The sequence below is a fragment of the Vombatus ursinus genome, unplaced genomic scaffold (genome assembly GCF_900497805.2).
Source record: "Vombatus ursinus unplaced genomic scaffold, bare-nosed wombat genome assembly UNPS02014773.1, whole genome shotgun sequence".
Lineage (NCBI taxonomy): Eukaryota > Metazoa > Chordata > Mammalia > Diprotodontia > Vombatidae > Vombatus > Vombatus ursinus.
The window spans coordinates 11,543,717-11,556,132 of record NW_020954551.1 but is presented as its reverse complement, the minus strand read 5'-3'; the positions used below and the strand labels follow the sequence as shown (position 1 = coordinate 11,556,132).

The 12,416-nt window shown below is 40.7% G+C and overlaps 1 protein-coding gene across 12 annotated transcripts in view; it reads left to right on the top strand.

Annotated features, from left to right (window-relative positions):
- Positions 1-12,416, top strand: part of MAGI1 (membrane associated guanylate kinase, WW and PDZ domain containing 1) — a 673,862-nt gene that overhangs the window by 646,566 nt on the left and 14,880 nt on the right. For 8 of the 12 annotated variants that reach the window (XM_027863727.1, XM_027863720.1, XM_027863723.1 and 5 more), the window contains one exon: positions 5,027-5,230. The exons of 2 other annotated variants lie outside the window; for them this stretch is intronic. In XM_027863727.1, coding sequence (XP_027719528.1) covers positions 5,027-5,230 — 204 coding nt within the window. The remainder of the gene's footprint in view (positions 1-5,026; positions 5,231-12,416) is intronic. 2 more of the 12 variants (XM_027863721.1, XM_027863719.1) reach the window with 1 other exon arrangement.

Sequence of the window (12,416 nt, the reverse complement as noted above, 5' to 3'; positions counted from 1 at the left end):
TTAAGAATCATTCATCTCCACCCCCTCTTCTCCATCCATGTGTTAGTAAAGAGGATCTTTTATGTAGAGTGTTTGGAAGCTGGCAGACTTGGCATGGCACGGGGGACCCCTGTTGGGAAATCACCCATTAAGTTAACTCTTGATAATCTTTACTAGCAGAGTGGAACAAACCAGGGGTACAGAATATGCCCGAGAACTAATGGTCCCCTGACCACTTAGGACTGTCATCAGGACGCATTCAGTGGGTGTGTTTTATGGAAATTTCCCCATCCATTGCTTATGAATAACTGTCAGAGAAGGCCAAGAACCAGGGAACTGCCCTTCCTTTCCAGGTACTGGAAAGTGCTCTGTCCTTTCTTCTCTTGAGAGATAGCCTGACGGAATGGATAGAGGGCTAGGCTAGGAGCCAGGAAGGACCTGGCTTCAAATCATACCTCTGATACATATGGGCTGTGTGACCCTGTGTAAGTCAATTAACCTCTCATTGCCCCCAGGCAGTTCTCTAAGATGAGTCGCAGAAGAGGTGATCTTTTGCATTTCCTCATTTGGGGGTTCTGGATAACAATGAAACTACTTGTTCATCTCTCCCCTCACCTACTCTGCAAGTACTTGCCTAGGCCCTCAGATGTCCTTCCCTCCTCCCATCCCCCAAGAAACCCTTGATTGTCACCTTGCTTCAGGTCTGACTCTGTATCACAGGACCAGTGGAGAGGTAGAAATGAGGAGGTTGGGAAAGTCCTGCCATCAGAGGGCAGGAAATTATGTTTTATTGTAAAAAAAAAAAATGGGATAGAGAAGGAGAGAAACTTGATTGAAAACAAAAGTCAGTGACTATAGTGAAAAGAAAAGCAAGGGCTTTTAGGGCTCACCAAAGAATAGGGATGATGGGGAAGCTATGAAGACTTGAGAAGTGTCTCTGAATAATTTACACTGAAAAGAATGTGGGATGGTGGAATCCAGAGTCTGGGTCTAGACTCAGTAACCCTGAATTCAAGTCCCTTTTTCAGTATTTACCACTTATTTGGCCATGAGCCAACTTAACCTCTTTGGCCCCCTGTTTCTGCATCTCTGAAATGAGGGGGTTAGGTGAGATGGCTTCTGAGATTCCTTTGAGATCCTCTGTGATCATTTGATCATTCCAAGAGGCCCTAGCCCCCTAGTTCTTTAGGGTCCTTATCTCTAGCCTTGATCCTCCACCAATCCCTGCCTCTATTCCCATCAATCACCAACCCTTTCAGCTATAGTAGGACCCCCTATCCAAGGCCATGGATGGGTGAATATTAAGCTGCTGCCAATGGCTTAGAGTTGGAATGATCTCTGTTCCCAATGCATGATGGCAGAGATGTGGGAAAGAAGTGTGCTTGAAACCAGTTTCAAATTTAGATTGCCAGAAACATCATTACACATGGGGATTAGGTTCACTAGAGCCATTAATGTAATATAATGGAGAGCTAACCTGGCCTAGTGGGTAGAGGCCCACCTTTGAGTCAGGAAGATCTGGGTTCAGGTATTGCTTCTGATGCATACTAGCTGTGTGACCCCAGGCAAATTAGTCTCATTACCCCAGGCATCTCTATAAAACTCTAACTTACAAATGAGCTGCCTATCTGCATTGGCAGAGATAGTTTCTCCACTAAGATTTCCCACTAGATCATTAAAAAAAAAAGGAATATTTTGAACTAAATAGGAGATTTTTTTTTTTTTTTTTTGTAGATTTACTTAGCAACCTTAAAGACAGTGTTTCAATCAGAAAAGGAATTCGGAGTGCTGAACAGCTGACTTACAAATGACTTTTGGAACCCAAACTGTCTCTTAGCCTGGGGCTGCCAATATTTTGTACCAGCTAATGTTTCTTCCAGCTCAATCGCTTCCTATTTCCTGAGCTTCCACCTTGATTAGGACTAGTGGGGAGGGAGTAACAAAGAGGGAGCAGGGTGCTCCATATGCAGAGTAGGAAAAAGGCTGCTGACAATTTGATATTGGCTGTCGATTATTCAAGGACTAGACTGTCTACTAGACCCAGCCCACGGTGTCTGATGACTGCAGTGAGGAAAGATAACACCAGCTGTGTGTGCTGGGTTACAAGGTTGCCCCTCGCTACCTTTAGCATCCTGACCCAATTAAGCACACTGCTTCCTCATTGTACTCTTTTTTTTTAAACTCACCTTAAACAGATGAGTCAGCAAGGTACACACATGTGTTTGCACTAATGAGTGCAGTGTTACAAACAGCACTTGGTTAACTACTGTAAAAGCAATCATGTGCAATATTAGGGATAAATGACTTGAACTCACAGTAGGGTTTTTATTGCTCAGATTCTTGATACATAAAAAGTACATTCAAGGCATGAGGATCACGATTTCCTAAAATAATCTTGCCATGGAATGTTCTATGTCATTAAAAAAAATTAGTTTGGAGCGCATAAGTATATAATTCCATGGTCAAGTCCATGGGTGATGGGGGATAGTGGATGTGTGTCAGCCAGTCAACCAGAAAGCTCATGTCAGTATGATAGCATCTCTCTCCCCTTCAACTTTTTGCTTACTCATTTTGTTTGGAGGTGGGGATAGTGGGACACAGGAGCACGTGTGGAGGAGAGGGGGAAGCCATGTGACTCCTGTCCAGGGTGGACAGTGAGAGTCTCTTGTCTGCTACGGATAACATATGAAGCACTTTGCCAACCATAATGTACTAACTAAATGTTAGTTCTAATTCTTAATGATAATATTGATATGATTATCATTATTATATGATGTAGAAATTGGGGCAGCAAGGAAATCCCTGAAGGTCTCAGCACCCCTAGTCAGAGTTGGGACACTTTGCTGAGTTGGGAAGAGGGTCAATCCCTTCTGGGGATTTTCTCATAAAACCCCTTTTAGGTCCCATCCTGCGGAAGCAAATGCTCCAAATGAGTCCAATTGGGAAACATTCCTCAATTGACTTTCTCCTAGAAAGTCCTGCCCATAATGTATTTTTCCCCATACGTACTGTAAAGGTCTCAGGATTGTAAAACATTTCTATCTGCCTTAGAGGCAGAAGTAAGAGGCCATGTCTAGAGGCTGGCAAGGAGGCAACATGTTCTATTATGATGATTATTGGATTTCTTCACTGATGTGCTTTGACCAAAACTCTCCTCCCATGACTATTGCAATGAGTAAATCAAACTTTCCCTAATGCTTTGCATGAGAAGCTTACCCTCAGCTGTGCCATGCTCACCATATCCACCCCCCTGCTGGTTTAGAGCTTCCCCACACAGGTAATCTTTGGAACTTCCAGACCTTGACTTTGTGCCAAGAAGGAAGGAAGGGGGCGCTACTTGTCTTTTTCTGGTGGACAGTGTGATTCTGGTGTTTTTCCATCCCATGACATTAACACATGTTATTGTTGCTGACATTCAAAGATTTTTGAATGTGAATTTACACATATCCATTCATTTCCATTATGATGAAAGTAGTCAACCAACAAGCACCTATTATGGGTCAGCCATTGTGATAGGCACTGGGGATATCTGTTCACTTGATCTTACTGTTCTCTTAACAACCTTTCCACCTTTCATAGAGAAGGGCTCAATTGATGGAATACCTTTAAAGATACCAGCAAAATAAATTCCTTAAACTATGTCTAGGCAAAATCCTCTTTGGAAATCCATGTGATACAGTTAGACCCATTTTTTTTTATTCACCATTACTCAAACATTTATGAAATGCTTCTAAGTTCCAGGTCTTTAATCACTGGAGGTTCAAAGACAAATTCAAGACAATCCATACCCTTAAAAAACTTACATTCTGGTAATATTTTATGCCCCACATCTACAATTTCACCTCTTAATCAATTGGCTTGTTCTTATTTGTCCTTCCTTCTCAAAGAGGACCATTGACATCACAAGGGTGATGTCTTGACTTGTGCATGATTCAGATTTAAGTGAGGCAGAGCTGTACACAGTCATCAGCCTCGCTGTCTCCTCCAGAGTCATCAAAGTCCAGTGGCAGGATAAAAGTCAGGATGACCAGCAATGGCCCGGGATGCAGTGGGTGACCTTGGCCTTTCTACATTAAGGTCTTTCCCAGGTCTCAGTTTATGATTGAATCAATTGACTATATTTGGCTGAAAAGCCTTTCCCAGTGCAAAATAAGCCTCACACTTAAAATATGTATTTTCTTTTGCTGAAAAAGACAATATCTGAGAAAGTCAGAAACCTTTGATTACAGGAAGAGGGTCAGCCCAGCATTGAGCCCATACAAATGTTACTCTTTATGCATGCCCTTAAGTTGCATGTTAGATTTCCACATTTATTTTCCCTCCTTTGGATGGGGGAAAGAAGAAAACTTCAGAGCTGTTTAACCAGATGGAGTCTTCCCTAAAAGGTGAGATGAGTGAACAGAGGTCATTTGTGAGAAGTCCCACCAAAGTCAGGGATGGTAGGATAGCCCTTGGTGTCTCGCCTAATGCTACCTTCAAGGCAGAATTTTTGCCTCTTAATCCATGTGGCATTTTCAGTGGATCTTTGTGGTGCTGGTTTCATGTCAGGCATAGAGTGATGATCTTTCTAAATGGAGAAAGAACAAAACATTGGCAGAATCTTGGATAGCATCTGACCAAAATGGAGGGAGGAAACATGACAGTGACACAAAGAGAGTGAGAAAATTCAGTTGCAACTCTCACTCACATTCATAGGCCATAAGTGAGCCAGCAGCCTATTATTTTTGGACTGTCAAGTATTTAAGTAATTGTTCTTTATTCTACAGTTGCAAGTTAAATTAAGGAGGAAAGGGGATCTACCCCCTCTCCATCATTAGCCAGAGGACTTGATGTAAGTGGCAGCATTAACATGGTTGTACTTGCTCTACATTCCATGGGATTGCCAATGTTTTGACCCATCAGTGCAGAACTTTCCTTTAATAACATTTGCTTAATGCTTTAATTAATTAACCCTTAACCTTCTCTTTCCCTTTTCAATCCTTTTTCTCCTCTTCCCTTCGCTGTGTTCCCACATAATTTTTTAAAAATTAAAAACTCACTACAAAAGCAGGAAATGCATGTGTGGCCATGCCCCACAAAATAGGTCGGATAATTGAGGGGAGTCCTGCTGACCGCTGTGGCAAACTGAAAGTAGGAGACCGGATCTTGGCTGTGAATGGATGTGCCATCACCAACAAATCCCACTCAGACATTGTCAACTTAATCAAGGAAGCTGGAAACACGGTTACCCTCCGCATCATTCCAGGGGATGGTAAAGTATATCTACGTGTGTTTTCTCTCTCTCTCTCTCTCTCCCTCCCTCTCTTTGTCTGTCTCCCCCCTCTCTTTCTCTCTTCTTTGTCTTCTTTCGCCTCATCTTTCTCTCCTCCTCCTTCTCTCTCTGCCCTTGTCTTTCTCTCTTCCTTTTTCTTTCTCCCTCTTTTCTTTTCTTCTTTTATCTTCTCTCTCTCTCTGTATGTCTCTGTCTGTTTCTTTCTCTCTCTCATAATGGAATATGCTACCATGTCCATCCCTAACCAAGTAAATCTGTGAAAGCTTCAACACCTCTATTAACTGCATCTCTCTCCTTCATTGAAAGATCTGCACTCTGACCCTGCTTGGGTTCGGGGGTGAAGATCTCCAAAAATCTTCAGTTTTCCCTCAGCTCTCAGCACCTTCTTCTTTAAAATCACTAAGTCTGCCTATTTGAGATGCTTTGAAAGCACAGCTGGAAACAGCTATGGGATTTTTAACATATGCTATCCCTGAAATTTAACCAACATCCAGAAGCTTCATAAATCTAAAAAATTATAGTCTAGACAGGTACTCCGAGCTTGTTGGAAGGCCATTTTATTTTCACTAGAGTGTTTTGTTTCTTAATGGAGGGATTGATGGCAGAGGGGATATCTCACTTCAGTTCAACAAACATTCTTGACTCAACAAACTTTCTCTTCTATGTGAGTGTCTTAGAGTTTAGGTTCTAATAATAGGTTTCTGATCTTTAGAAATAGAGATCATGTGATTTTCAATCTTCAAGGATTTAAAAAGCACCCAGGAATGAACAGACTCTGGGCTAGGTACTGGAGATGCAGAGACAGAAATAAATAGTCTCTCTCGAGGGAACTTATATTCTGTTGGAAGTGGGGAAGGGAATAACAACATATGCAGGTATGATGGGATCATTGTATTTGGGTTCAAAGCACCTGGCTTTGAATCCTGATTTTGCCTCTTACTATCTCTGTGACCTGAGGCAAGTTGGAGGGTATCTCTCCACCTCAGGTTTCTTCTCTGTAAAATGATGAGGTTGGAAATATGTCCTCTGAGTCCTCTGAGCTCTAAATCTGTGATCCAGAGATCTCTCAGGTTCCTTCCTGTGAACCAAAATCCTATGAACCAAAATTGAAGATGAAAAAGGAACAAAGTCTATAATGCTCTGAGGAAATAGGTTTAGATGAAATAATCACCTCCATTCTTCCCCTCTCTCCCAGTGAGGGCAAATACCAGAATGCAACTTCTTTTGGACCCACTCTTACCTGTATTTAATGGAAATCAAGTTAAAATGTTAATGAGAGATGTTAAGTTGGGCAAGCTTGATTTAGTGGTCCCAAGGATTGCAATCTGGCATAGCGTGTCCTGACTATGTTATAAGTAGTGGAAAAAAGGGCATTCTTTGCCAGGTATTTTTGGTGATCTTTGCTTGCTCATGAATGGAATGCAAAGTTATATTGTAAAACATTTCTTTTGAATGAAAGGGAAATGTGTTGATGGAGAAAGTTCTTAAATTTCTATTACATGGTTCTGAAAGACATGGAAGCTAGAGGTCTGCTAACAGTTTATCTGAGAATAACTTGCTGCCCCCTAAATCAGTATTTTTAAATACTCAGTATTAGAAAAGAGAATTGTGCAATCCATGTAGAGTGTCATGTGACTTTCATAAGAAAAAGAAAACCAATGACTAGATAACCAGAACTTTTAGGAAATACTAGTGCCCAGCCCAAAGAGAAGCGTATCTATACAGCCAAATATAAGGAGTAAACTTATTCATGGCCTGCTTCTCCCATTTCAGTGGTTTATTTTTCATAATGTACAATTCAACCTAGAAGTCTATTCTACTTAATCCATTAGTTTTGTAAGTCATAATGGAATGTTTTTAAAGTTATCTGAAGATCAGATATCCCCATGAAAAAAAAGAGAGAGAAAAAATAGACATAAGCCTGAAGAAAGTCCTGTTATATAAGTGATGGGGAGAGAAAGAAGAGGCAGTATAGCATAGTAATTAGAGACCTGGCCAGCCTCAGAGTGAGAAAGATCTGGGTTCAAGATCCACCTCTAACACATATGGTTGTGTGATCTTGGGTAAGTCACTCAACTTCCCATTGACCCCAGGCAGCTCTAAGATGATAATTTGATAGACAAGTTGCTGAAATGCTTCAGCAGAGGGAAGATCCATATTGGGAATTCCTCACCCTGATGCTATCAAAGGTCTGAACTAAGAAAGGGAAAGAGAGGGGCAGCTAGGTGGCACAGTGGATAGAGCACCGGCCCTGAAGTCATTTCGGACCTGAGTTCAAATCCAGCCTTAGACCACACACTTGACACTTACTAGCTGTGTGACCCTGGCCAAGTCACTTAACCCCAATTGCCAAAAAAAAAAAAAATCCCACTTTACAGATCTGGAAACAGAAGTAACAACTAGAAAGGGAAAGAGAAGGAGTTTCCATCAAGGAGGAAGTGACAAAGCTATGTAGTCCAAAGGGACTGAATCCAGTGGCCTGCTCTACTGGCACAGGATAGGAAGGAGAACTCCAGATAGTGGCTGACTCCAGACTAGACAGAAAATAAGAAAAAGTAGAGGGGCAGTTAGGTGGCACAGTGGATAGAGCTCCAGCCTTAGAGTTAGGAGGACCTGAGTTCAAATCCAGCCTCAGACACTTGACACTTACTAGCTATGTGACCCTGGGCAAGTCACTTAACCCTGATTGCCTCACCAAAAAGCAAAAAAAAAAAAAAAAAAAGGTAGAAAGCCAAGTTGGTGTCAAGGGTTGAGTAGGAGATGATTTAGAGTCTAAACCAAACAAGGGAAGAGAAGCACGGATAAAAAGGAAGGGACCCCTTACAAGACAAACACCAAATAGAATTTTAAAAGATTGTTAGCCAAAGGTAATTACCAATAACTAAGATGCCACCTAATAGTAAGAGAAGGGATCATAGGACAGCATGACAAAGCTTCAGAGTCAAAGAGAATCTGACATACCCTGGCTGTGTGAATCTGCATAGATCACTAAATCGCTGTGGCCTGGCACCTCTCCAAGGTGATGAATTGCAGAGTAGGTGCTGATCTGCATCATCTGTGTCTTTACTATTTCAGTGAAATTAGAGATTTGGTCTGGTCCATTCCGCCATCGCCAAAAAATAGAAGGAATTACCAATAGGTGGTTTCCATTTCTTAAAAGATACTTTTCTGCTTTTGAAATTCAGTCATTGCTGAAAAGTTTTGGTGGCCAAACCACGTACCACCTGGTTAAATAGGAAGGAATGATAAGAAGTTAAAAAGTAGTGAAAAAATGTATTTCTCGAGCCACATGCATTTGGATTAGGCCATGATGGCACCAAGGGGTAAAAACAGAGTTAGTGAATGTGGGTGAAGAGCAATCAGGATCTTCTCTGCAAACCCTTTTCAGCCCAGGAAAAGGCCCCAACACTAGCAAAGTGAGAAGGTATAGTTGGTGCCTTTTTAAAAGGAGAGGGAAATGCACAGTCAAAATTATAGGCTCATCTGCTGAAGTCCGATTGCTGAGGAGATACTGAGAGAAACCATTGGGCAATTTGCAAATATCTCAAAGAAAGGAAGATGCTGAATCATAGCCACAATGACTTTGGGATGAGCAAATCATATCAAAGTCACTCAGTTTCCTTTGTTGAAAATAGTGTGATGGACCTCGTTGTTAGAGGAGTGGGAAATTAATACTCTAGCTAAACCTAAGATCTCTTCTTCCATTCCAACGTGCCAATGGAGCATGCCACGAGCATCAAAGGTGGGATCTTTATTTATAACAAGCAGAGGCTGATGAAACCCCTTAAAACAGAGAGGCTTGTGATGCCTTCAAACAAACCGATGGTCTTTCATCCCATCTTCTAAAACCTTGCCAAGAACGCCAGGCTTGCTTATGTCACTGTGTAGACGGCACCCAGGACCACTAGGAATGACTCCTCTACCCAGCTCATTTCAGGACATGGCCTCAGTGCCCTCTTCTCCAGCCTCCTGGATGGCTTCCTCCCACTGCCTCCCACCACTTGTCTCTGTTCTAGTTCTTTCTTTGGTTTCGCCACATTTATTTTCACCCACTGCCTCTCACTTCTCTCCCCATCCTCTCTGCTTCCCTTCAAAGGGGCTAATGCATATAAAGCTCTTTGCAAACCTGAAAGTGCTCCATGAATGCTTATTGTTATCATTAATTTTATAATTATTTTACATCATTATAATCTATAAATAACATACTATTTTATTATTGATTTTCTAATTATTTTACATAATTACAGTATACAAATACTATATAAATAAATAAAATATATATATATATATATATATAAAATATAAAAATTATGATTAGACTGTTTCAGCCTACTCTCATGATCAGACCCCTTGAACAAAGCCACACAAAGCCCCAGTTCTGTCTTGCTCAGGTATACATGGATACAACTTGAGCAATTGAAAGGAAGGCACAAGTTTGCCATCCTTCCTTCCACCTTCAGCCTTAAGGGTTGTGAGGATGATGATGATGATGATGATGATGATGATGATGATGATGATGATGATAACTAGCATCTGTGTAGCACTTACTTTAAGATTTACAAAGTCCTTTACGTACATTTTCTTAATTGATCCTCATAAAGACCCTGTTTGGTAAGTGCTATGATTTTCTTCATTTTCTAGATGCAGAAAATGAAGCTGAGAGGCTAAGTGACTTCCCCAGAATCATACACTAATAAAGGTCTAAGGGAGAATTTAAGTTCAGGTCTTCCTGACCCCACGTTTCAAGTTCTGCCCACTGCACCACTTAAATGCTTTATTATCTGGGAGTCAGACCTTCTCTTTCCTCTATATCTTGTGGAAAGGCAAGGAAGCATGTTATGACAACCCCACAGAGGTCCAGCCAGGGAAGAGGCTGGTCTTCTAGAATCTCAACCTTGACCTTGAAGGCTCCATATATCCCAAAGTCACTCTCTGTTCACAGTGTTGCCAAATGAAGCCTGGACAGAAGGGGATCAGTGATGTTCTTAGAGCTAAAGTTTGGTGTCATTATACCTCTGACAGATCTGGGCTAACTTAAATATACAGTTTAATAAACATTTATTAAGGGCCTACTATGTGCCTGGCACTGAGGATACAAAGACATAGATGAACCATTACCTGCCCTTAGGGAACTTTAATTCTGCCTATCAAGAAGGATGAAGTTCAGATAATGAAAATTCTTATAGGATTTGTGAAGATAAAAATTAATGAATACTCACATATGTGAGTTTCTCAGATCTAGAGTCATAGATTTAGAACTGAAAAGGACCTTAGGAGGCCCTGGAGTCTAGCAGCCTGATTTTACATATGAGGAAACTGAGGCACAGGGAGGTTTAAGTGAGTTGCACAGGGTCATACAACCAGCAAACATCTGAGGCAAGATTTGAACCCAGGGCTTTCTGATTCCAGGCCCAACACTCTACTGTATCATTCTAAATTATATTCTCAAGCTTTTTATTCCAAAGAAGTCAGGTTAAAATATGTGTTGACCTAGGAAGTAATGTTAGACTGTACTTACTGTTTAATTGAAAAAGCCATGAAGCCAGATAGATGCCCATAATTCTCTTCAGGAGAAGGTGTTAAGACTTGATAAATAGCCACTCACAGGCATAAAGAAAGGAATATCACAAACATACACTTTAAAAAATAAATCTCCCAATACTTTGAATATTTGTGGCATTCAGATTTTCAAATACTCAAATATTTATTGCATATGTGTTTATGCATTAAAATATGTGTGTAATGAATAATTCTGCCCTTTCTTGATCTGCCTGGCTTTGGAACATAGATGCCATGGCTGAGGTTAGGGCTGCCTAATTGCAAGCGCCCTCCAATTTTTATGGCCAAAAATGAGATCCGAGAGCCTGAGTCCTGAAGCATGCAGATGCCATGACAATAGTTTGAGCAATATGGCAGGATATTCTTGGTAAACTATTTCTGTGATAGTGTAGCGGGAGTTATTCTGATTTGCCCAGGAGAATTCAAGTCATGCTAAATAACATTTCAGGAAAAGATATAAAGTACTTAAGTCCAGGAATGACCATAAAAATAGCCAATCTTTCCAAACTTCCAAGAGATTTTAGTTTCTTCAAGGCAGGTAAAAAATGGAGAATAGAATTAGTATGGCAGCGTCACTAGAAGTCAGACCTTGGTGTCAGGAAGACCTCAGTTTGAGGTCTTGCCTCTGATGCATTCTGGTTTTGGGACCTTGGGCAAGTCATTTAAGCTCTCATTATCCCCAGGAAACTCTCTATAAGGTGGAGTCAGAGGGTTTGGGTTCAAATATTGGCTCTGGCACTTTCTCTCTATATGACCTTTGCCAAGTCACAACCTCCCTGGGCCTCAACAGTTTCCTTATCTCTAAAATGAGGGGTAATTGTCCTTTATGACCTTTCCCAACTCTATGATCTGTGAGATGAAGGAGTATGACTACGTAAGTTTTAAGCTCTAAAATCTAAGTTCCTATGACAGATGCAAGATGTGTCTACATGGAGGCAGGTTGCCTTCCTCCGTCCTCTTCAAGAACGAAGGACAAACCATGTAACAAGCCATACTACATGACCTTCAGCTTTATATCAAGAAACAAAGTCTATTTGAAAAGCATTTTGTCTGACACTCATCTCTGCTTAATTGCAGAATGTTTAATACAATGTTAATTAAAATAAGCACAAATTTATCAATATGGTCAAAATGTTGTAGGAATCTAAGATGTACGGAGACCACTTTGGGTATTTTGAAAGTGGCCAGTGAAAGTGAGAAAATTCCAATCACCTTTTAGCCATCTAGTATTAATCTAGTAAGTATTAATCATCTAGTATTAATTAATAAGTTGGGAGCTGTGAACTGAAACTTGCTCTTTTATGTCTGAAAACACTTCATTGAATTGGTAACACTTATGTAGCAGAATATCAGAGTCATTTAAAAAGGAAGTTCTTTATTTTAAATTGCAAACAAATGTTTGTTTCCCTTCTGACTTCTGCATGAATCACCCATTAATGCAGAATTAAATGATGGAAATCACCAGAGAAGAAGAAATCAACTCAATTCAGAATACCATGTGAAAAGTCAATAAAAATTCATAATTGCTTCCAACCTGAAAGTCTATATAGTAGAATACAGAAAATGGTAACTGGACCATAAGAGATACAAAGAACCCCATCTGTGT